We start from the raw sequence: 26,621 nt of genomic DNA on the forward strand, positions 1-26,621 counted from the left end.
ATCCAGTTCAAAGGCTTAAGCATACAGACCAGATCAACCCCCAAAATGGAGAATAAGCACAAGTAGACATGGTATTTTGTTAGTCATTCTTTAGATGCAAAGTGGGGAACAGAACCCCCTGGAGGTTCAGTGGTTAGGATTCCATGCTTTCACTGCATGGGGCATGGGTTTGATACCTGGTTGGGGAACTAAGGTCCTGCATGTCTGTGTGGTGTGACCAAAAAAGAAAAGATGTAAAAGGGCTAAAATTTAATCCTGGGAGTAAGCTCCCAAGGGGCAGGAGACTCCCATTTACCTTGCCTCAAGAACACAGAAGGATGCTGAGAGACCTCTAGACTCCCTACCTTGAGGACTTAAAGAAAATAGTTAGCAGTTCCTGAATCTCAGAGACACTGGCCAGACTGCATAAAACCAGTTAGAAAAACCAAATTCTCTATAGCAATGAGAGATGAAGATCTTTAAAGTGTAAGAACTCCAGATTCAGGTGCCAAGTTCCACCATGTCTCACTTCACTGAACAGAGTTAGGGCAAATCTAAGGCACAGCCTATTTTTACCTTTGGAGAACGGGTATCAAAGTTGTAAACTACTATATGTTTTTAGCATAAGTAAGTTCAAGTTTGATAAATAAATGCCAAATTGCACAAAGTGAAATAGGCCAAGTATATTCTGATTTTCCAACTTCCAGAAAAAAGAATCTGACTTTATTTCTACTTTTAATTAAGGAAATACCTTCTCTCCAAAGGTTTATTTGTGTACTTTCCTGCCAGTAAATTCAACTCTTTTGTCTGATTTCTAGAAATTAGTCACAGTATAAGAGAGGCACACTAATAGAAAACAGACATACAGAATGAAATATATGAAAAGAATTTAGTCTTTTTGAGTCACCAATAGTTTTCCTGATATGTCACTATTAACATTATAAAACTCTTAGCTAAAACTCAAACAAAGGAAAAGCCACATTAATTACTCAAAGACTGATAGAATCTGTCTATTCTAGTTTAAGAGCCTGTAGAAAGAAAAAAGCAAGTAAGTATTCACAAGAAGGTGAATGACTCAATACAGGTATACTCAAATATATGTTATTTGATAATCAAAGGCAGCATTCAAGGGTGGCCTTTCTTCACTACCAGAAGAAATGGGCAGCAATCCAGGTAATTAGACTAAAGAACACACTTAAAGGTCTACTTCCTCTCCTCCTTCCATTCATAAAATAAACCTGACTTAAAAGTATTTTGTTTTTTGTTTTAATTTCTGAGGATACAAATGAATAGATAAGTAAAATACAGGGTTTGTTTTTTCCTTATTATCAAGATGGTGGCTCTGGTGAACTGAATGAATTAATTGGTAAAATCAACAGACGCTAATAATGCCAAAAGCAAGTTATCAACATCAGTGATTCTGTTATCAAATACACATTATGTTCTACATTTTAATATACTTACTTAAATATACTCAAAAGCAACACTGAGATGGGTCACCAAATTAAGATAAACAGTTAAAACTCCTTTCACCAGAAAACACCACAAGCATTTACAATGAGTTTTCCCTTCTGTGTTCATCCATTCAATTTAAGTTTGTAATAAAGACCCAAAATGTCCAAGAAATACATGATATGATTTCATTGTAGGAGCCTTAATCTGCATTAAAGATGTGACCAAGTTCCAAATCCCACTTGCAGGACTCTGAAGGTGACCATTTATTAGTGAAAAAAGCAAAGTCAGTCTCTTTCCTTTGAAATGAAGTAAAAAGTATGATCTAGTTTCAAGCTTTGTTGCCAAGGAGACTTATTAATTTATTTACAAATTTAGATTAATAGATTAGCAAAAGGGTACTAAACATTTAGTAGTCTGTAAAACCACAAAACAATGTATCTAACTATATTACACCTAGTGATCTCTTATGAACAGAGTTCTAACCAAGTCAACTTTCTACAGATACACACTACAATGGAAATGTTTACTCAAATCTTTGAATTAATCAATCTTTCAAAACTGTCTACACAACAGAAAGTCAACTGATTAAAAAGCAAAATTCAGATAACCTAAACTGAGTAGTAACCCAATTGCTTCTGAAGTAACATGAACCAGGCACACACTGTATCTAATTTTCTATTTATATTATGGATCAACTAAGATTTTATCATCCAAGAAGCCTTGAAAAGCATGCATGATAAAAACATATACACAGAAAAAGAAATATTTTGCCTAATACTAAAGCCAAAACACAATTTATAATATTAATAACAATTTCTCATATAGGGAGTATCTCTTACTCTGATACATAATGCTTTCTTAAAAGTCATTTACAAGTTGGAAACCAAGAAGTTGAAAAAAAGCCATAAAGATTCCATTTCCTATCAATTAAATAATATTCTGAGTCCCTAAATATGGTTCCTCCAAGTTCAACAGCCCAGGTACCTTTTGAGAGCCCAAAGACAGACCCACCAGTCATGCCTGTCCTGACAAAGTGCAGCCAAGCAACTCCACATCACATGGCTTTCCTATGCCTTCCTGGCTCCTCTGCAGGACAGGTCAAAAGATCAGTAAGCACCTATACAAACCACCCACTTGATGCCCTACATACCTAAAAGGCAGGGTAAGGTAGAAAGGATCCTTCACCTCTCATGAGCATATAACAGTCCCGTGGGACTTTCCACCACCTGGGTCTTAAGGATTTGGGTTCTGTCGGGCATGGGCAGCTGCCACCACAAGCACCAGCCTGCAAACAACCTGCCAGCTTCCCAAGCATCTGATAAGGTACAGAGAAGAAATTATAATAACCATAGATAGCACCCCCATAAAAATATAACAATTCTTCTCATACCCGACCTGAGAATTACCAAGGTAACAACAGCCTATCAAAAGTACACACTGACTTGCCTGTGTTTCCAAAGATTTCTACACTGCACTTAAATTACACTTTGGCAATCTGGAAATAATACTAATATATATGCTCAGAGCACCATCCTCATGTTTGAGGACTGAACCAAAGCCCACCCAGTGAATAAACTGTCACTGACTCCAACATAAAACAGGTTGTCTTTATTCTTGTTAGCCAAGCTAAAAATTCCAGTTGTCAGTAGTTAAGATGTTAATTTTTTGAGCAACATGCATATAAACTAGTGTACATTCAAATGTTGGTAATGTATAAAAATGTGATAGTAAAGCAACATCTAATTTTTTATTATGGCAATGTCTATTAATTATCAAATCACTTATATAGGATGCCAAAAGTTAAAAAGCAAAACAAAAAACACCACTATTTTGCTAAATATTAACTTTTTAAAAAAAGATTCCAGGAAAACATATTAAGAGATACCCTCTTAGAATCTGTTTCCAGTTCTGCCACTGGGTTCCTGTTTGTTCTTTTTATCTGAGTTTAGTCCATAGGAAGGGGCTTCCCAGGTGGCACTAGTGGTAAAGAATCCACCTGCCAATGCAGGAGATGCGGGTTCGATCCCTGGGTCGAGAAGGTCTCCTGGAGTAGGAAATGGCAACCCACTCTGGTATTCTTGCCTGGAAAAGTTCACGGACAGAGGAGCCTGGTGGGCTATAGTCCATGCAGCCACAGAGTCAGACACCACTGAATGACTAAACGCATACACAGTCTATATGACAATTTAGACCTTAACAGAGTCCTACGTAATTATCTGTAAACTGGAGGTGCTAAGTAAAACTAATGTTAAAAAAATTCTTATCAATACTTTGCAAAAAGCAAGAAAAAGGTACCATCAACAAAGAGGGTGCTTACCATCTCACAAAAATACAGTCTTATTAGCAAATGCAAAAATAAAAGTTATTTGTGACCACACTTCTTGAAGTACCTTTTCAAAGGGCCACAAAACAAAAATATTTCACAATGAAAATTTAACTAACTTTGAAGGGGGGAAAGGGAAGGGCAGCCACAGAACTAGCTTTGACAGACTTAGGTCAGAAATTAGTGTTTAGGCTTATGTTATTTAATGGGACTCCTTTAAAACACAAAACTGAAACGAGTTCAATGCCACAACCATCATCATTCAACTTTTAAATTCAAGCAACCTATTATAAAGTTAAATCTGTATCTACCATTTGATCCAGCTATTCCACTCCAATATATTTATTTACCCAAAAGAAAACGAAGCATATGTCCATAGCAGCTTTACTTGTAATAACCCCAAACGGAAAACAACCCAAATGTCCACAAAGGGGTGAATGCAAAAACAAATTATGTACAGCCATACAATGAAATACTACTCAGTGGTTTTTTGTTTTTTTTTTAAAAGGGAAGAACTATATGATAACAAGGGTGGATCTAAAAAATATGAGGAAAGAATTCACACAGAAAAGAGTACACAGTATATGATTCCATTCATATAAAATTCTAGAAAATGCAAAATAATCTACAGTGACAAGAGAAACTATGGGAAAATGAGTATGTTCACTATCTTGACTGTGGCAATAGGCTTCATGAGTGATACTTATGTGAAAACCTACCAAATCTACCGCTTTAAACATGTATAGTTATTTTATGTCAATTATACCTCAATAAAAAACAAAAGGAAAACTAATCACGTCACTAAAACTCTACAGCTCTTACCAATCAGATAGCTCATGAATATATTATGTGCAACCTACCAACTCAGAGAAGGCACTTTGAGAAGTACAAAAGTATCCCTAATGTAAGAATCACTATTTTCAAACACACACAAAAAAACATGAAAGTTTAAACAAAGAGATCAGAACTCATTTTCCATTACTATGCCACGCTGACTGCTTCAGTGCTGAAAGGACACCAACTAAAACACAATGTAACAAAGTGAGAGCCCACTGAGTGTGGGACCCACGATTTTTAATTAAATATTTTAATTCAAAAGCTTACCTTCTTTGATCTAGAATTTCTAGAAAAGAGAAATAATCCAAAAATGTAAGAAAAGCCTTATGCATGTTAATTTCAATCTTATTTATCACAGAAAAAAGGCAAAGAATTAAATCAATGGCACAGGCATGCTTTAGGTCATGGTTTAGCTCTTGTAATAGCTATTACATGAGCTATTTATTATATTTGATATTTATAAATGGGAAAAACAGTTGCAAAAATATTAAGCAAAAACATGGCATGTACAATATGATCAACAGATTGAAAATAATATATCCTGGGTAGGGGGGGAAGTACTGATAAGAAAAAACTATATAATGTTAACATTTCAGGACAATGGTTCTCACACTGTGGCTGCTGGACAGAACAGCATCACCATCACCTGGGAACTTCTCAGAAATGCATGTTCACAGGCCCCACTCTAGACTGAGTGAATCACACTATTTCAGGGGTGGGACCCAGCAACCCATTTTAGCAAACCCTCCAAGTATGCTTCCCCCATGGCTCAGTCGGTAAAGAATCTGCCTGCAATGCAGGAGATCTGGGTTTGATTCCTGGGTCAGGAAGATCCCCTGGAGAAGGAAATGGCAACACACTCCAGTTTTCTTGCCTGGAGAATCCCGAACAGAGGAGCCTGGCAGGCTACAATCCATGGGGTCGCAAGAGTCGGATACAACCTAGAGACTAAACCATCACACCACCAAATAGTTAAGATCACACTGAAGTTTGAGAACCAGTATTTAAAGGACAGGCTTATGGGAGATGGTTTTCTTTCTCTTTTTGTAACCTATATTCTCAATTATCTTCAGTTCAGTTCAGTTCAGTTCAGTCGCTCAGTCGTGTCCGACTCTCCGCGACCCCATGAATCACAGCACGCCAGGCCTCCCTGTCCATCACCAACTCCCGGAGTACACTCAAACTCATGTCCACAGAGTCGGTGATGCCATCCAGCCATCTCATTCTCCGTCGTCCCCTTCTCCTCCCGCCCCCAACCTTTCCCAGCATCAGAGTCTTTTCCAGTGAGTCAACTCGTCGCATGAGGTGGCCAAAGTATTGCAGTTTCAGCTTTAGCATCAGTCCCTCCAATGAACATCCAGGATTGATCTCCTTTAGAATGGACTGGTTGGATCTCCTTGCAGTATAAGGGACTCTCAAGAGTCTTCTCCAACACCACAGTTCAAAAGCATCGATTCTTCGGCGATCAGCCTTCTTCACAGTCCAACTCTCACAAACTACTTGTATAATCCAATTAAAGTTTTTTCGTTTAAGTATTTTACTAAAATGTACACTGCAGGTCTACAGTTAAAAAGCTATTTCACTATAAGCACTTTCGCAGGTCTGAATCATATGTCAAAAAACCCAGTGATTCTTGGAACCATTAAAACCTGGTAAGACTGAAACAAGATACTAAATTATATATAATTATGTATCTATAATATATGTAGATATGTACAGGTCAAGGTGCTGGGGAAACTGCACAATACTAGAAAACCAACAAATCCAGGTTCCTTTAACACACACATACACACACACGAAAACAGGTAAGGGATTTTTACGGGTCACATCTGCAAAGATTGTTTTCCCCTAAAAGTTGAATTTTTAGGCTTGTGTGTAATTTACTAGAACTGCACTGCAGGTCTCAGATGTTCTGAAGCTGTGAATGCTTACTCATGTAGGTTCCTGCTTAACCAAAATAAGTACCAGTATGTTATATTTGTCACCAAAATCTAAGCAGAGAAGACAAATTCAGAACACTGAGAGTTGTCAAAGCTTTAACTTTTAGCTTGAAGACCATAAAACTGTTCCACCGTCCATCTTTTCATCTCACTAAAACAGAGATCACAGGAACTAAAAGGCAAACCACACTTTCCCAATGACACTGGAGTTAGTTAAAAGATAAAAGAACCGTCTACACTTTGAGCACAAATAAAAAAGCAACAAACACTACTAACTCAGGGATAGAATAACTATGGATCAACAGCAAAACACCCAAGTTGAAGACAAATGGCTACACATTTTAGTACTTGTTTTTGTTTCAGTTTTTAACATCAATCTTTTAAATAACAGGAAGAGAGATCCCCATATATCCCATCACATAAAATTCACTTTAACCTTTCTATTCTTTGAAAAGTCAATTCTGAAATATGAGTTATTAAAAAAAAAAGGTGATACATACAATCCTCACTTGCTGTAACACAACATGTACTTTGATTTTTTTTTTTTTAGTTACATAAGCACACACCAAATTTTTCACTACTAAACCCCCAGCATCTAGCCCCAAGCCTGGCACAAGAAGGGTGCAAAAATGATTGAGGGGATGAACTTGTTACTGAAAGCTTCTGAAACCCTAAGGCAGACAACTAGGATTCACTAATTCTGATAACGAATTTAGTGTAAGACAGTGGCCCTTTCTGATCACTGCTCTTAAAGCTTTTTATAAGGGAAACTTACCTTTCTACCATACTTTTGAATCCCTGCAGGAGTCAGTTAAATACATTTAAAGTGGTGGCTATCTGGTTTTAAGCTACCACACTCCCTCTGAAAAAGGGATTCTGAAAACTCTTGGTATTATAAAATAAAGTTCCAAAATTTCACACCAATAACAAACACAGTGCTTGCCAAGTTCTCGTTAGCATCAGATCCACTTTTCTGATTTAACCCTGAATATTTCTTATACTCTTAATAGGTCAGGTTTTCCTCTCCTCTTTTTACCCCTTGAAAATACACTTGATTCAGTGACACCATTCACAAGGCCTCCCCAACCCCAACTTCTTTTGTATATAAACACACTGGTCACACATTCCCATCAGCTGTTTGGTAGCTCCGCCCCTCCTCCTTTTCCGGGTAGTAACAGAGTAGCCAATAAGCTGTGAGGAGCTGTGCCTACGGCCTTTTGCCTGCATAGGCTTTTCCAAAACAAGCAGCTCCAGCCTTCAGCAGGGGCCACTGGTTCACAGATAAAAGGATCACCAGGCTGTGCAACAGGGTGAGACGAGTAACCCCCACCAACAAGGAAACCCGTGTAATCTGAGCTTGTTTGTTCCTCCACCAGGAGAACTTAAACCGATATTCCTTTAGGGCAAATCACGCTTTAAGGTCACCAGAGTCCCAGTTCTCAGACAATCTAAATAATCAGCCGGTTTGAGATAGAAACCTCAAAGCTTGCCAGGCTGAGAACAGCACAGTATCACCCACCCACCTCACTTTGCAAACAAATGGCAACACTATTATTCAACCACCCTTCCACAGGATTTGGGCTTTTTGCAAGTTTTTTGATTGGGACACATTCCTACAGGGCCCAAGTCATGTACATCGGTTTCTAGGCTCCTGGAGAGGTTTGCACAACCCTCAGCAAAGGATCAGAAGAGAAACAATGAATGAGTCAGAGTTTCAGAACATAATCGCCCAGCAGACTATTAAGCGCATTGGTGCAAAACACTCACTCCCTCCATAACTTGGAAGTCAGCTCTCCTCCTACCAACCCTTCACAAAAGAAATATCACCGACTCCAAACAACAACCAGAGACGGTGTCTCTGAAAGGACCTAACGAGGTGCTGGAAGGCAGTGGCCACTTAGTTACACATCCTCTTCTTTCCCTACCCCCACGCACTACTTTCCTACTATATAGATTCCCTGCCAGGCTGTAAATCCTGGTGGCATAATTACGCTCAGGAGACATCCAAAAATGGGCTGAAACAGGAGATTTCAACAAAACCACCTATCAGCCTACACACCAAAGAAATCAAGGGGGCACTGAGGGGCAAAATGCAAGTACATTCCTCCAGACCTTTCCTACTTCCTCCACACCATCTTTCATTTTCAAACCTCGACTGTTTCACACAATGGCATTCATTTTAGCAGTGTCCTGGTAAATATACCTTGCTTAAATTTCATGGTAAATATACCTTGCTCAAAAACTGTTGTCTCCATTTGGGCCTACTAATGTGAATTCAACAGAGAAAGGAGGCCACAAAATCCCTCACACACCCGCCCCAATACACATGCACAACAAAAGGAAATACAAAAAATTTAACTCAGACCAGAAAATAACATGAAACAAAGATAACCTCTGGCTTTTAAATCCTGAGACTGTTGTCCTATCTCAGACATGTACAATTTTAAAGCGCCTCTGCTTTCTTTTGTCAGAAAGGAGGAAGGTGGGGAAAGAACAGAAGGCCAATATATCTTTGCCTTTCTTCATCTTTTACTAAAAATAAGCTATGAAATAAGCCACTTAGGGGAAGAAAAAAAAGAAAGACACCCTGCTGTTCTTTGTCTGTTTTCTTCCCCCTCTCCACCCCCCCACACCCCGACTCCTAAATACGGTAATCATTCTAGATGCCACAACTACTAAATGAACAAAAGGCACTGTATGGAAAAGGCATCAGGTCAAGTAAGGCCTCACCCTCTTTATCCTCAGCCTTCTAAAAAAATATATGTAAGTATATAATTTGAGAATCTGACATTGATCAAAGACAGCTGGAATTCTCTGTCTCACCCCCATCCCAATTAAACATTAGGTAGAAATTTGCATTAGGTGTGACAGTAAGTCTTAATTCAAGATAAAAATAACTCAAGATTCTGCCACCATGTCATTTCCGAGTTTCTAAACAAAAATAAAACCCGAAACTGCTTTGTGTAAAATGTACACACAGCCATAGTTACAAGTTTTCCTGCCACCTTATGAAAAGCCAACATTACTGGTATCATTCACACATTTACAAAACTCAATCACAGCCACAAACAGCTCATAAAGAGTCAATTTCACTTGTGCCTAAACATATATTTGGTATATATTACTTGCTCCTCTAATTCCCACTCCCACCTCCCGCAAATTCTTAACTTCTAACCCTAAACTGAGACATTCATGTACTGTTCCTAATTTCTAATCAAGTTTTCCTGAGTGAAGAGAAAAACATCTTATTCCTGAAAAGATTATGGGGTGGGGGGGAAGAATCATTTGCCCAGGCAACTTCCCTTCCATCCCCCACTTCTAAACCAAATGAAAAAAACTACTTTTTTAAAACTTCAGCGAATTCTTTAAGTCAGTGTTCAACAATAATCATCGATCTCTACAAACAGGTAAAACATCCAATCAAAAACAGTAACAATAAAAGGAAGAAAGAAGGAATTCACCTGAAGAATCTAGCCAAACAACTTGAGTTATATAAACAAAACCCTGCAACAGGGGGAAATGGTGGGGGGATGGGGGTGAAGGAGAAACAGAAGCAGGAGACAGGACTTTTTAAACTGCGTTTCACACACTACCACTCTCCAGCCCCGGGTTCCCCCTCTCCCCAGGGATTTAGTCTTTCGGAACCTTGGGCTCCTCTCTCCCATTATTCTCTAAATTACTGCTCAAAAAACGTCTCGATTTGTCACAGGAACCTTCGCGAATTTCTCTAGCTGGTCATGAAATAATCGGTCTGGACTCCAACCAAAACCACTGCCTGAAGGACTCTTATCAGTTAGAGCTTTCCCACTGCTACCTCCAAAGTACATAAAGTTGCGGGGGGGAGTAGGAAAATAAAGGGTGTCACTTGGCAAGAATAGAGCAGTTATTATGAGCACCTTATTCTCATACAGGGAGTTTGCTTAACTGGCTAGTGAAGGGGCTATTTGGTCAAGGAGATCCTCTTTTTCTCCTTTCCCCTCAGCTGTCATAGCCACAATATGGAGGGTGGCTTGCTGGAGGGCCTGGGGGTCCTCACCACATACTATGGGTGGGACAGGCTTTGTCGGTAGGAAGAAAAGAGTGGGGACCAGAAAGATCTAAAATACTCAGAGCTCTTTAATACAAGAGGGGGGCACTGAGCAGGCTACTCTCTTCCTAATATAGAAAGGAATTAGGGATAAAGGAGGTCACTTGAGTTACCCCAGTTCAAGAAGCACTGTGAGAGGAGGGAATGGAGGTATCTCAAGAAAAGGAGAAAGACTTCGCTCTAGAGAATTTCTATCTCGAGTCCCCAAATTCAGAGCGAGCAAACAGGAAAAAGGTGGGCTTGGTGGTGAAGAGAGAGGGCTGGTACTTAAAAAAAAAAAAAGGGCCCATTTGGGAGTCCAAACGTCGTGGAGAAAAGTCACGGGGACTGGGGGTGCGGAAAGAGCGTGGAACAACGCACATTTCGGGGTGCTGCAGATAAAGGGGGAGCTGAGAAGGATCTCGGCTCCTGGGAGGTGCCAAGGAGCCTCCGTAGGCAATGGGAGGAGGGAGGGGTGGGAGGAAGCCTTGGACAGTGGGCTGGAGTGCCCCTGGGCCCCTGCTTAGGTCTCAGGGGGTGCCCCGGACATCCCCATATCGTCCCCCAGGTAGAACCCGAATTCCACCCCCCTCCACGAAGGATACAGCTTGACCACGTCCGTGTCCATCCGCCTCTTGCCCGGACTAGGGGATGACATGGTGTCGCCGCTGCCTCCCCGTCGCCTGCGCCGCCGCCGCCTCTCGCCCTTTCTCGGCCCGCCTGTCACGGGCCCCAGGCCCCGGCTCTGAGGAGCCCGCGGCCGCACCGGCTCCTCGATGGAGGTGGCAACACCCCCGCGGTCCTGTTTGGTCCCGTCAGCCGCCGCCGCCGCCGCCGCCGTCCCCCGCACGGGGGGGAACACCGGGCACTGTCCGGCCGAGTGGGGGTGGGGACCCCGCGGCGCACGGCTCGGGCTGCCCCTCTCAGGCTGTGCGTTCCGCCGCGGCCCGGACCTGGCGCTCCTCTGCGCCGCGCGTCGCTCCCTCCTGCCTGCTCTAGCTCTCTCGTCTGCTCGCCCGCTCACCCTCTCGCCGGCTCCCAAGCCGCCTCCACGACAAGCGGACGACTCCTGCTCAATCGGCCTCTCTACCCCAGCCTCGCTCTGGGCGCCGTGACGTCACCTCTGTGACGTCATCGGCGGGGCGGGCCTAGCTGGCGAAAGGGGTGGGGTGCGGCGGCGGCGTGGGCTTTAGCAGGGGGTTCTGGGAGTTGTAGTTCCTCTTTTTCCTGCCCTCCCAGCTTTCTGCCCCCTCCCCCAACTCCCTCACACACTTAATCGCTCAACTGTCAGCGTCGTTGTCATCATCAAAAACGATAATGGTTAAATAATGGCAGCATCATCATATTCATGTGTTTTAGGGTAATGAACCTCCTTCCCACATACCCTGTTAAAAAGTCTGTTTATTTGATTTAAGGAAGCCAAGGTGGCAATTAACCCAGACAGGCACCAAAATCTAGAAATTCCTACACCAGCAGGTTCCCTGCCCTCTGCTCCCCACCTTGAAAGGAGAGAATAGCCAGGCTTCTTCAAGCCTGCAAATCAGGGTTTGCTATCCTTCATGTGTATAGGGTCATTTTTTCAAGGATTAGAGTTGAGACAGCATGGTGGCAATTTAGTTGTAACATCTTTAATCTACACAGTAAGAGATGATTTCGCAAAGTGAATGACTGAAAGAAGCAGAAGTACCCCAAATATACTGTTGTTTAGAACAAAGTTTGTTCTGCCTTCCAAACTCCTAGAGCAATCCTATAACTTCATTATTCATTCAGTAAGCATTTATTGATCACCCATTGTGTGGTAATCACTCTGCTGGACATGAGGATATCATGGTGAACTAGGAAAGACAGCCTTCCCAATGTGTAATCTACACAGCCCTCCCAATGTGATCTAGATCTAGACTGTCAGCATCACCTGGGAACTTGTTAGAAATGCAGGCTAGAGCTTCACCTCAGACCTACTGAATTAGAATTTGCAGTTTAACAAGGTCCCCAGGTGATTCCTTTGTGCAGTAAAGTTTGAGAGACACTGCTCTACAAGGCACTTCAAAAGAAGTGATGTGGAATCCAGGAGTCAACCAGGCAAAGGGGGCAGGAAGCAGTGTTCCAGGTAGCTCCTGTATTTATATCACATTTTCGCTGCCATCTATTTTCAAAATTTTTATCTATTTCCTTGTCCCCATGAATACACTTGTAGTCTGTCAAGCCACGTGCTATAAGTTGGATCCCCTTATGTAACCTCCTATGCACGCTCGCATGCATACACACACAAACATACACACACACATGAACCTGGAGCAGCAGCACTCAGCTAAAATTGAATGTTGTCTGCTCCTATCATTTCATCCCCCAAAAGACCCGTTATTGTTGTGTGTGTCAATTATACCTAACACAAAATTTGCCATTTTAACCATTTTAAAATGTACAATTCAGGCGCGCTTCCAAGATGACCAAGAAAAGAAGGAACAACGGTCGTGCCAAAAAGGGCCGCGGCCACTTGCAGCCTATTCGCTGCACCAACTGTGCCCGATGCGCGCCCAAGGATAAGGCCATTAAGAAGTTCATCATTCGGAACATCGTAGAGGCCGCAGCCGTCAGGGACATTTCTGAAGCGAGTGTTTTCGACGCCTATGTGCTTCCCAAGCTGTATGTGAAACTACATTACTGCGTGAGTTGTGCCATTCACAGCAAAGTAGTCAGGAATCGCTCTCGGAAAACCCGGAAGGACCGAACACCTCCACCCCGATTTAGACCTGCGGGTGCTGCCCGACGTCCTCCACCAAAGCCCATGTAAGGATCCAAGTCCTTAAAGACTGAAGAAATTTTGGTTTCTCTGAAAAGACAATAAAATGGAAATTATACTTTAAAAATATATAATAAAATGTACAATTCAGTGGTATGAACTACATTCACAGTGTTCTACAACCATCATTACTATTTCCAGAACTTTTTCATCACTCTAAACAGAAACTCTGTACCCATCAAACAATCATTTCTTACTTATTTCTCACTCTCCGCAGTGCCTGGTCACCTCTATTCTGTCTGACAAATACAGGCTATTTTACCTGCTTCTAAAAGGTTTGTATTGCTCTTTCCTATTGCACACAGCAGTTCTGTCAGAAGGAACACGTGTTTGAATGACAAGATTTCTAACCCCCTTTATTTGACCACTTTGTTAAAAGGAGATAAGGCCAGAGCAGGGAATTGTTCATGACTGTGTCTCCTTTAGGCTCTCCAGGCTCCCATTGCTCCTCCCCTCCCCACCTGGCTCCCTGTTCCCCTTCACCTGAGTGATTCCCAAGCTTTGTGCTTCAGAATCACCTGGGGAGCTTGTTAAGCTCACAAATGTCCAGAGCCCACCCATGGGGATTCTGATTCCAAAGGTCTGGGTTGGGGCTTGGACATCCAAGTCTTTAACGATCTCCCCAGATGATGCTGATGCAGGCCAAAGTTTAAGAACCACTGCTGGAAGATTCCAACAGGCATCAGCACTACCTGCCTGACCCCTCTAGATGGGTCCTGTGCTTCCATAATGTCCTATGTAAAGAAGGATGTTTCCTGCCCAACCTGAGAGCAAGGTAGCAAACTTAGAGGACCCGAAGGTAATTTTTCCTAAGAGCTGGTCAAGAGACTGGAACACTTGAGAAAGAAGGGCATAGGGTGGATCTAGACATTTTCCTGATGCTTTAATCTTCACAGATGTTATGCTGCTGTCATCTAAGTACTAAGCAAAAATCATCGGGGGAGTGATTAGAGAGGCTTGCTCTGGATCACTCTAGCGAAGGTGGGGCTGCTCTCCCTAAGAATGTATTTAGCCTCTGAGCAATCCTTGAAAAGGAATCACCCTTCCTAGTAAGCATCTCAGCTCTGGTTGCTTAGGACAAACCTGCCCCTCCCCATATCATAATCACACCTCAGTTAATTGCTTATATCCTCCCTGAGCCTCAGTTTTCTCATCTGTAAAATGTGGCTCATAATACCCTACCCACTTGAGTGGAAAAGATGAATGTGAAAGCCCCTCGTAAACTATAAATTGCTTTTCGTGATTATAAGTGTGACGATATTACTGGTGGTATTATTAATATCAGCCCCCCATTGCCCCACTCCTTATATGCTGCAAGTCATATAAGAAGAAAAGCATTCACTTTTAGGGGGTATTTTTAATTTTATTAATATTTATTTATTTATTTGGTCATGCATGGCATGCAGGATCTTAGTTCCCCAATCAGTGGTCGAAACTGTGGCCCCTGCAGTGGAAGCATGGAGTTCTAACCACTGGATCGCCAGGGAATTCCCTTTTCTGGTATTTTTTAAGGATGTCATATGGTCCATCTTTGTGGTGAATGTATGTTCACATTTTTACCAAGTTTCTCTCTGGGCATTTTGCCATCTGCCCCTTCATAAATCCACCACCCCCTTTCTGACTTCTTCTCCATTCCCTCCTCTTTCTGGAACTTCAAAGGGCTTCTGAACCCACCCTTGACCAGGTAGGTTCAAAAGGTGGCTCCAAAGTGGTGCCAAGTGACAACCCTGGTTTGACGTCTTTTTGGCTTCTGGACCTAGAGCTCCTCTTTAGCAGAGTAAGTTTGTGTTCACCTTTCCCCCCAAGGTTTCAGCTATTCAGAATGTCAATAATTTACTCTAAAACAACACCAGGGCCTAGGAGTGTCTGTTTATATGTGTGCACTCACGGCAGTACGCTAGAATGAGCTGTGTTCTTCCTTATCAGGGACAACCAGTGGCGCTAAGAGGGCACAGCTGTTCAGCCCTGACTGACTCGCCAGTGTTGCAATCTGGGAAATGTATTCAGGCCTGTTTATCTCTCCCCAGGGCAGGGCCAAGCTTGACCAAAGGAGCTTCTGATCTAAAGAGCAGCTTCTCAAAGGCAAGAAAACAAGTTTGCAGAGAATATACTGCTTTGAGCAAGACATTCAGATGGAGTAAGATGAACCCATCATTTAGTGGAATGTGTAAAAGAGCCTAGCCCAGAAGCTTCTCTATCTCTGAAAGTCCCTACTAACAAAATGGTCCTAAAACTAAAGTGAATTTATCACTGTCCCTGCCAGATGTGAAAGTCCCCCAGATAAGGTCTTCTGATTCTGTTTGACCATTTCTGTTGAGAAATAGTCTCATTTTTAGTCTGGAGCTCTTCATATCAGAGATCACAGATCCAGAGCCCTCAAGAGGGCAATAATATCAGCAGTTTTCTTGCTGCCAGGAAATAAAAGCTTAAAACTCATTTCAAGTCTCCTCCATGTAACCCTGTTACAACTTGTCCCTACAGAAGCAATCAGTAGGGCTCGAATAGCCAGCAATGGCCAGGATGGAAAGATTGCATCTCCTACACTGCTGTCATTCCCTTGGGATTCTCTGCATACTCCCTCTGACAGCAGGCCCCCTGGGGAAACACCAACACCCCCCTCCACCTGCACCAAACAAGCATGATTCAATGAGAATGTGGAACTTGGAGACAGATACCTTGATGTAACTTGGGCAAGAAACCTAATCTTTGTGTCCCAGTTTACTCATCTGTAAAATGGGATGATAGCACCTGCATTACCCTTGCCTGGATCAAATAGAAGAAGAGATGTTGTAATCTCTAAAGATCTAGCCATGGATAAGATATTACTATGTCCCTCTTACACACACTCACACACTCCATAATGCCAAGGCTCAAGGAGATAGCAAGGTTAGAAATTATTCACACCTACATTATTCATTGAGGCCAGTTCCCTGTTTGGAACCCTTGTTTTGCCAGTCGTGGCTTCCTGTGTTTCCTTTGCTGCTTCCTCATCTCTCCGATCTGGAAATGCTAGAGGCCCCTGGCCTGCTCCCCAGGCCTCTGGGGAGCAGAGGCCTCTGTTCTCCTTTGTTTATGCTTAAGCCCTATGTGACCTCATCCTCTGCTTTTTCTAAAACCAGCTTGAACAGCTGGAAGTTCACGGTTCATGTATTGCTGAAGCCTGCCTTGGAGAATTTTGAGCATTACTAGCAAGTGAGATGAGTGTAATTGTGCAGTAGTTCGAGCAATCTTTGGCATTGCCTTTCTTTGGGATTGGAATGAAAACTGACCTTTTCCAGTCCCATGGCCACTGCTGAGTTTTCCAAATTTGCTGGCATATTGAGTGCAGCACTTGCACAGCATCATCTTTCAGGATTTGAAATAGCTCAACTGGAATTCCAACACTTCCACTAGCTTTGTTCCTAGTGACGCTTTCTAAGGCCCACTTGACTTCACATTCCAGGATGTCTGGCTCTAGTTGAGTGATCACACCATCGTGATTATCTGGGTCATGAAGATCTTTTTTGTATAGTTCTTCTGTGTATTCTTGCCACCACTTCTTAATATCTTCTGCTTCCGTTAGGTCCATACCATTTCTGTCCTTTATAGAGCTCATCTTTGCATGAAATTTTCCCTTGGTATCTCTAATTTTCTTGAAGAGATCTCTAGTCTTTCCCATTCTGTTCTTTCCCTCTATTTCTTTGCATTGATCGCTGAGGAAGGCTTTCTTATCTCTCCTTGCTATTCTTTGGAGCTCTGCATTCAGATGCTTATATCTTTCCTTTTCTCCTTTGCTTTTCGCTTCTCTTCTTTTCACAGCTATTTGTAAGGCCTCCTCAGACAGCCATTTTGCTTTTTTGCATTTCTTTTCCATGGGGATGGTCTTGATCTCTGTCTCCTGTACAATGTCACAAACCTCCATCCATAGTTCATCAGGCACTCTGTCTGTCAGATCTAGTCCCTCAAATCTATTTCTCACTTCCACTGTATAATCATAAGGGATTTTATTTAGGTCATACCTAAATGGTTTTCCCTACTTTCTTCAATTTAAGTCTGACTTTGGCAATAAGAAGTTCATGATCTGAGCCACAGTCAGCTGCTGGTCTTGTTTTTGCTGACTGTATAGAGCTTTTCCATCTTTGACTGCAAAGAATATAATCAATCTGTATGATATATACATTCGTTCGTTCGTTCCGTCGCTCAGTCGTGTCCGACTCTTTGCGACCCCATGGACTGTAGCCTACCAGGCTTCTCCGTCCATGGGATTCTCCAGGCAAGATATATACATTACATACTGTCTATTACTTATGTTTGTCTTCTCCCTTCACCAGAAAGTAAGCTCAAGAAGGCAGGGATTTTGTCTGTTTCATTCACTGCAATTCATGCAATGCCTAGAACTGCTTGTGACACACAGTGTTCAAATATCATATAAATAAAAGGAAGAAAGGATGACTAGCTAAAAAGGCAACCAAAAATAAGCAGCTTAAAGCAGTCCTTTGGATGCTCACAAAGTTACTGCTTCCTAATGCTCTCTGCAGAGTAGCAGGAAACCCTGTATGTTGAGTACCTTCTCTGTGCCAGGCACTGTGCCAAGGTGTGTTATAGCCTAACACCTGAAAGGACAGATGTGATTTTGCCTATTTTATGGACGAAGAACCTCAAGTTCAAAGAAGTTAAGTAATCGGCCCACAGTCACATAGCCAGTAAATGTCAGCACCAGGATTCAGATCAGCTGGGCAACACTGTTTGTTAACTCACATGAAAATCTTCATTTGCTGACATTGATGAACTACTTATTCTGAAGGTCCAACCCCAATTCCACTTCCTCCATGACCATGAAGACTTCCAGGCCATTCTAAACCCACCTAATGTTCTTCTGTGGGCTTCCCTGGTGGCTCAGAGGTTAAAGCGTCTGCCTCCAATGCAGGAGACCCGGGTTCTATCCCTGGGTTGGGAAGATCCCCTGGAGAAGGAAATTGTAACCCACTCCAGTATTCTTGCCTGGAGAATCCCATGGACAGAGAAGCCTGGTAGGCTACAGTCCACAGGGTCGCAAAGAGTCGGACACAACTGAGCGACTTCACTTCACTTCTTCAATGTTCTTCTGTAAAGGAAGAATCTGTGCCTCTGGTCCAGAGTTCCCCATCTCAGCAGACAGAGCCACCATTTGGCCAGAGGCTCAGACTATCCTTGCAGTCTCCCTTAACTGTTTTTTCCCTTCATTCCCACACCCATCAGCAAACTCCAAAAGAACTCCCCTTCTGGGACATACTTGGCAAAACTAAGTCCTTGGCCCTGCGCCATCACCTACCTAATCTGAGACGCCATACTCTGTGATAAATCCTACTTATCAGCCTCTCTGCTTCCTCTCTTGTCCCTTCTGACCACCACACTCACCACCCAGGAGCCAGATAGATGTTTTAAAATATAATTTGACCCAAGGAACTCCTCGTTCTCGGTTCATTAGTAGGTCATCCTTAAATGTAGACTAAAATCTCAATTCGGTGATGCAATATAATCTGGATTTAGGCTGCCTTTTCAACCTCATTTCCTGGCTCGATGACACGCCCTCAGCCTGCCTCAGTGCTTGTGTTCAGGGACACACCAAGCCTGTTTCCATGTCAGGGCCTCTGAGCTGGCTGTTCCTTCTTGCTGGAATGCCCTTTCCTGGATCCTTGTAGCCAACTCCCTCCTTCCTGCATTTAGTCAATGTCTTCAGAGAGGCCTTCTCTGACCCCCTTTTGTAAAAAGATATACCCCTGGGATTTCCCTGCTGGTCCAGGGATTAAGACTCCACGCTCCCAGTGCAGGAGGCCTGGGTTCTGGGTGTGCAGGTTCTATCCCTAGTCAGGGAACTATAACAGCTCCCACATAGCCTGCATGCCCCAATGAAGGTCTGGTGCAATTAAGACCTGGCACAGTCAAATACATAAAAAATAAATTTAAAAAAGATACACCCCTAATTTTATCTCTTTACCTTGCTTTAGATTTTTTGCTTTGTAATTATTTTAGATTTTTATTTTGGAAATGTTCAAATACACTGAAAATGTGAGAAAACACAACAATGACCACCCAAATACCCACCATCCAAATTTAACAACTGCTAACATTTTGCCATATTTGTTTTAGTTGCACGTAGGCATGGATGCATATGTACGTTTTTTGGCTAAACTTTTTGAAAATAATCTTCAGACACGATGACACTTCAGCCCTGCATACATCAGCATGCATACCTTGCAAACAAGGACATTTTCCTTTATAACCACATCATTATCACACATAAGAAAATAAGCAACGATTCTCCGTCGTTGTTGTTCAGTCACCCAGTCATATATGATTCTTTGCAACCCATAGACTGCAGTACGCCAGGCCTCCCTATCCCTCACCATCTCCTGGAGTTTGCCCAAGTTCATGTCCAGTGCATTGGTGATGCCATCCAACCATCTCATCCTGTGACATCTCCTTCACCTTCTTCCCTCAATCTTTCCCAGCATCAGAGACATCTATTGAGTCGTCCGTTTGCATCAGATGACCAAAATACCAGATTTTCAGCTTCAACATCAGTCCTTCCAGTGAATATTCAGGATTGATCTCCCTGAAGATTGACTGGTTTGATCTTCTTGCTGTCCAAGGGACTTTCAGGAGTCTCCTCCAGCACCACAGTTCAAAGCCATCAATTCTTTGGTGTTCTGACTTCCTTACAGTCCGGCTCTCACAACCATGCTGCTGCTGCTGCTGCTAAGTTGCTTCAGTTGTGTCCGACTCTGTGTGACCCCATAGACGGCAGCCCACCAGGCTCCCCCGTCCCTGGGATTCTCCAGGCAAGAACACTGGAGTGGGTTGCCATTTCCTTCTCCAACCTTTGTTGGCAGAATGATGTCTCTATTTTCAACACACTGTCTAGGTTTGTCATCGCTTTCCTGCCAAGAAGCAATCGTCTTCTGATTTCATGGCTGCAGTCACTGTCCACAGTGATTTTCAGTTCAGTTCAGTCGCTCAGTCGTGTCCGACTCTTTACGACCCCATGGACTGCAGCATGCAAGGCCTCCCTGTCCATCACCAGCTCCTGGAGTTCACTCAAACTCATGTCCATTGAATCGGTGATGCCATCCAACCATCTCATCCTCTGTTGCCCCCTTCTCCTTCAATCTTTCCCAGCATCAGGGTCTTTTCAAATGAGTCAACTCATTGCATCAGGTGGCCAAAGTATTGGAGTTTCAGCCTCAGCATCAGTCCTTCCAATGAACACCCAGGACTGGTCTCCTTTAGGATGGACTGGTTGGATCTCCTTGCAGTCTAAGGGACTCTCAAGAGTCTTCTCCAACACCACAGTTCAAAAGCATCAATTCTTCAGTGCTCAGCTTTCTTTAGAGTCCAACTCTCACATCCATACATGACCACTGGAAAAACCATAGTCTTGACTAGACAGAACTTTGTTGGCAAAGTAATATCTCTGCTTTTTAACATGCTGTCTAGGTTGGTCATAACTTTTCTTCCAAGGAGCAAATGTCAATTTCATGACTGCAGTAACCCTCTGCAGTGATTCTGGAGCCCCCCAAAATAAAGTCTGTCACTGTTTCCACTGTTTCCCCGTCTATTTCCTGTGAAGTGATGAGACCAGATACCAGGATCTTACTTTTCTGAATGTTGAGCTTTAAGCCAACTGTTTAACTGTCCTCTTTTACGTTCATCAAGAGGCTCTTTAGTTCTTCGCTTTCTGCTCTAAGGGTGGTGTCATCTGCATATCTGAGGTTACTGATATTTCTCCCAGCAATCTTCATTCCAGCTTGTGCAGTGATTTTAGAGCCCAAGAAGAGGAAATCTGCCATTCATCCACCTTTTCCCCTTCTATTTGCCATGCAGTAGTGGGCCAGATGCCTTGATCTCAGTTTTTTTTAATACTCTTTAAGCCAGCTCTTTCACTTTACTCCTTCACCCTCATCAAGAGGCTGTTTAGTTCCTCTTTGCTTTCTGCCATTAGAGTGGTATCATCTGCGTATCTGAGTATCTGAGATTGTTGATGTTTCTCCCACCTATCTTGATTCCAGCTTGTAACTCTTTGAGCCTGGCATTTCTCATGATGTGCTCAGGGTATATGTTAAACAAACAAGGTTACAGCAGACAGCGCTGTTGTACTGGTTTCTCAATCTTAAACCAATCATGTGTTCCACACAGAGTTCTAACTGTTGCTTCTTGACCCGCATACAGGTTTCTCAGGAGACGGGTATGATGGTCTGGTATTCCCATCTCTCTAAGAGTTTTCCACAGTTTGTCATGATCCACACAGTCAAAGGCTTTATTGTAGTCAATGAAACAGAGATAGATGTTTTTCTGAAATTCCCTTGCTTTCTCTCTAATCCAGAGAATGTTGGCAATTTGAACTTTAGTTCCTCTTCCTTTCCTAAGCCCAGCTCAGACATCTGGAAGTTGTTGGTTCACATAATGCTGAAGCCTAACATGCAAGATTTTAAACATGACCTTACTAGCATGGGAGATGAGTGCAACTTCGATGGTTAGCACATTCTTTGGTACTACCCTTCTTGGGAATTGGGATGACGATTGACCTTTTCTAGTCCTGTGACCACTGCTGGGCCTTCCAGATTTGCTGACATAATGAGTGCAAAACCTTGTTGGCATCATCCTTTAGGGATTTGAATAGTTCTGCAGGAATTTCATCGCATCCGCTAGCTTTAACAGCAGTACTTCTTAAGGCCCACTTGACTTCGCACTCCAGAATATCTGGCTCTGGGTGACTAACCACACTGTCATAGTAATCTGGTTCATTAAGATCTTTTTTATGCAGTTTTTCCGTGTATCCTTTCCATCTCTTCTTGATCTTTTCAGTGTCCACTAGGTCTCTACCATTTTTATCCTTTATTGGGCCCATTTTGGGGCAGAATGCTCCCTTGATGTTTCTGATTTTCCTAAACCTCTAATCTTCCCCCTTTTGTTGTTTTCTTCTATTATTAAGCGCTGTTCACTGAGGAAGGCCTTTTTGTCTCTCCTAGCTATTCTTTGGAACTCCGCACTGAATGTGATGTACCTTTCTCTCTCTCCCTTGCTTTTTGCTTTTCTTCATTCTTCCACTATTTATAAAGCCTCCTCAGATAACCACTTTGCCTTCTTGCTTTTCCTTTTCTTTCGGATGTTTTTATTCACTGCCTCTAATATAAACTAATTTCCAGTTCATAATCAGATGTTCCTAATTCTTCCCTTTATGGCATTTTTTTTTTTGAGACAGAATCCATTGAAGAGTCACACGATGTATTTTGATTTTATATCTCTTTAGTCAGAGGACATTTGGGGGATTACATTTATATTTATAGTTCTTGGGGGACTTCCATGGTGGTCCAGTGGTTAGGACTCCACACTTCCACTGCAGGGGGTGCAGGTATGGTCTCTAGTCAGGGAAATAAGATCCCACATGCAGTGTAACATGACCAAAGAATAGAAAAAAAAATTTTAATAAATAAAATAAAACATAGTTCTTTGGGTTTCAGCCCTCCTACATCCTTTCTCTCACCCCTACAGCTCAATTCAGTTCAGTTCAGTTCAGTCGCTCAGTCGTGTCCGACTCTTTGCGACCCCATGAATCACAGCACACCAGGCCTCCCTGTCCATCACCAACTCCCGGAGTTCACTCAAACTCATGTCCACAGAGTCGGTGATGCCATCCAGCCATCTCATTCTCTGTCGTCCCCTTCTCCTCCCGCCCCCAATCCCTCCAAGCATCAGAGTCTTTTCCAGTGAGTCAACTCTTCACATGAGGTGGCCAAAGTATTGCAGTTTCAGCTTTAGCATCAGTCCTTCCAATGAACACCCAGGATTGATCTCCTTTAGAATGGACTGGTTGGATCTCCCTGCAGTCCAAGGAACTCTCAAGAGTCTTCTCCAGCACCATAGTTCAAAAGCATCAATTCTTCGGCGATCAGCTTTCTTCACAGTCAAACTCTCACATCCATACATGACCACGGGAAAAACCATAGCCTTGACTAGACGGACCTTTGTTGGCAAAGTAATGTCTCTGCTTTCTAATATACTATCTAGGTTGGTCATAACTTTCCTTCCAAGGAGCAAGCGTCTTTTAATTTCATGGCTGCAATCAGCATCTGCAGTGATTTTGGAGCCCAAAAAAATAAAGTCTGACACTGTTTCCACTGTTTTTCCATCTATTTCCCATGAAGTGATGGGACCAGATGCCATGATCTTTGTTTTCTGAATGTTGAGCTTCAAGCCAACCTTTTCACTCTCCTCTTTCACTTTCATCAAGAGGCTTTTTAGTTCCTCTTCACTTTCTGCCATAAGGGTGGTATCATCTGCTTATCTGAGGTTATTGATATTTCTCCCGGCAATCTTGATTCCAGCTTGTGCTTCTTCCAGCCCAGCATTCCTCATGATGTACTCTGCATATAAGTTAAATAAGCAGGGTGACAGTATACAGCCTTGACATACTCCTTTTCCTATTTGGAACCAGTCTGTTGTTCCATGTCCAGTTCTAACTGTTGCTTCCTGACCTGCATACAGGTTTCTCAAGAGGCAGGTCAGGTGGTCTGGTATTCCCATCTCTTTCAGAATTTTCCACAGTTTATTGTGATCCACACAGTCAAAGGCTTTGGTATAGTCAATGAAGCAGAAATAGATGTTTTTCTGGAACTCTCTTGCTTTCTCCATGATCCAGCGGATGCTGGCAATTTGATTTCTGGTGCCTCTGCCTATTCTAAAACCTGCTTGAACATCTGGAAGTTCACGGTTCACATACTGCTGAAGCCGGACTTGGAGAATTTTGAGCATGACTTTACTAGCATGTGAGATGAGTGCAATTGTGAGCATTCTTTGGCATGGCCTTTCTTTGGGATTGGAATGAAGACTGATCTTTTCCAGTCCTGTGGCCACTGCTGAGTTTTCCAAATTTGCTGGTATATTGAGTGCAGCACTTTCACAGCATCATCTTTCAGGATTTGAAATAGCTCAACTGGAATTCCATCTCCTCCACTAGCTTTGTTGGTAGTGATGCTTTCTAAGGCCCACTTGACTTCACATTCCAAGATGTCTGGCTCTACGTCAGTGATCACACCATCATGATTATCTTGGTCATGAAGATCTTTTTTGTACAGTTCTTCTGTGTATTCTTGCCACCTCTTCTTAATATCTTCTGCTTCTGTTAGGTCCATACCATTTCTGTCCTTTATAGAGCCCATCTTTGCATGAAATATTCCCTTGGTATCTCTAATTTTCTTGAAGAGATCTCTTGTTTTTCCTATTCTGCTGTTTTCCTCTATTTCTTTGCATTGATTGCTGAGGAAGGCTTTCTAATCTCTCCTTGCTATTCTTTGGAACTCTGCATTCAGATGCTTATATCTTTCCTTTTCTCCTTTGCTTTTCAATTCTTTTCTTTTCACAGCTATTTGTAAGGCCTCTTCAGACAGCCATTTTGCTTTTTTGCATTTCTTTTCCATGGGGATGGTCTTCGTCCCTGTCTCCTGTACAATGTCACGAACCTCTGTCCATAGTTCATCAGGCACTCTGTCTGTCAGATCTAGTCCCTTAAATCTATTTCTCACTTCCACTGTATAATCATAAGGGATTTTATTTAGGTCATACCTGAATGGTCTAGTGGTTTTCCCTACTTTCTTCAATTTAAGTCTGACTTTGGCAATAAGGAGTTCATGATCTGAGCCACAGTCAGCTGCTGGTCTTGTTTTTGCTAACTGTACAGAGCTATCACTATGCTATATACACAGAGGAAGTCAATAAATAATTGATAAGGACTAATTGGAAGGTCCTACTCTTTCCTATAAATCTTGTCCACGAATGTTTATAAGCACCATTATTCTTAATGGTGGAAACAACGCAAATGTCAATCAACTGATGAATGGACAAATAAAATGTAGTATAACCATACAATGGGATATTATTCAGCAGTGAAGAGAAATGAAATACTAATTCACCCGGGTTGAGCCTCGAAGATATGATGCAAAGAGAAATAAGCCAGTCACAAAAACACTGTAAGATTTCTTTCATATCAGATGTCAGATTAGAACTATGTACAGAGACAGAAAGTAGATTGATAGTTGCCTAGTGTTGGGGAAATAGGAAGAATGAGGGGAATGACCACTGATGGGAAAAGGTGTCTTTTCAAGGTGATGAAAATGTTCTAAAAATGTGGTGATGACTGTAAAACTCTGTAAATATACTAAACAACATTGAATTTCACACTTTGAGTGGATGGTATGGTATGTGACTTACAGCTCAACAAAGGTATTACTTTAAAAAAAAACCCCAAAACCCTACTCTTCCTTGTTGCTCTGGGTCACAGCAGAAACAACTGTTGACCGAACATCCTCTTCCCTCCTCTCTCAACTTCTCCTATCCTCTGTTCTCTGCTTTACTTAAAGAGCCACAACTTTTCTTTTCACTGAATGTCCTACTTTGCCCTCTCTGGGGCAGAACTCCCCATTTTTTTCGCACCAAATGTGGGGTGTACTCTTTCCTCCAGTGTGTGGGGCTGTGGGAGGCACAGGTCCCCTGCAAGGGCACACACAGCTGCCCATCTGAGACCATCTACTGGAATCACAGGCAGCCTGCCAGGTTCCATGTGTGCCCAGCACTTCTAGCTTGTGGGTGTCACATGGTTGGCATAGCTACTTGTTTCTGGTGCAGCTTCCCTACTGCACTGTGAGCAGGAGTTTTCTTATTCCTCCTTTTATTTTCTGTGCCTAAAACAGACATTTGCACTTAGAAGGCAGAAGGTGTGGAGACAAGGCTTCCACACCCAGTGCACCGACCTGGCTCTCTAGGAAGGGAGAAAGAGGCTCTGGTTCTGAGGCGTGTGTGTGTGTGTGTGTGCGCGCGTGCATCTGTGTGTGTGTGCACGTGCATGTGTGTGTGTTCAGTCACTCAGTCATGTCTGACTCTTTGCAACCTCATGGATTGTAGCCCACCAGAAATGGAACTGTCTTAGGGGAAAGTGAGATGTGAGAATCTGCTGAGTTGAACAGGCAAAAAGTGAGAAAATAGGACTCCTGTTTCCTTCTCCTCCCTAAATTTTCCTCCTCTGACTTTCTCCCAATGTCTCAAGAGGCAGTTTGGTTTTTCCCAGGCACTCTGGTTGCTTGGGTCTTATTCCAGTGGTCACGTGGCAAAGGGGTGCCTTCAGCTGACTGGCCCACAAAGGCAGATGGTGGTGTGTGGGGGTGGGTGGAAGGCAGAGGTGAGGGGAATGTTACCAAACTCTATGATGAT

General features: G+C 42.7%; 1 protein-coding gene and 1 pseudogene across 1 annotated transcript in view; one reads left to right on the forward strand and one right to left on the reverse strand.

The window, feature by feature from the left end:
- The window catches only part of UBE2H (ubiquitin conjugating enzyme E2 H), a 103,932-nt gene extending 92,221 nt beyond the window's left edge, over positions 1 to 11,711 (reverse strand). The window contains exon 1 of the mRNA XM_055421257.2: positions 11,206 to 11,711. Within this exon, the coding sequence (XP_055277232.1) occupies positions 11,206 to 11,258 (53 nt within the window). The 5' untranslated portion in view covers positions 11,259 to 11,711. The remainder of the gene's footprint in view (positions 1 to 11,205) is intronic.
- Positions 11,712 to 13,037: 1,326 nt separating this feature from the next.
- LOC129552107 (small ribosomal subunit protein eS26 pseudogene) lies at positions 13,038 to 13,449 on the forward strand (annotated as a pseudogene).
- Positions 13,450 to 26,621: the final 13,172 nt, after the last annotated feature.

The sequence above is a fragment of the Moschus berezovskii genome, chromosome 3, assembly GCF_049115385.1.
Source record: "Moschus berezovskii isolate FMDL1 chromosome 3, NW_MosBer_1.0, whole genome shotgun sequence".
In the NCBI taxonomy this organism is placed as follows: Eukaryota; Metazoa; Chordata; class Mammalia; order Artiodactyla; family Moschidae; genus Moschus; species Moschus berezovskii.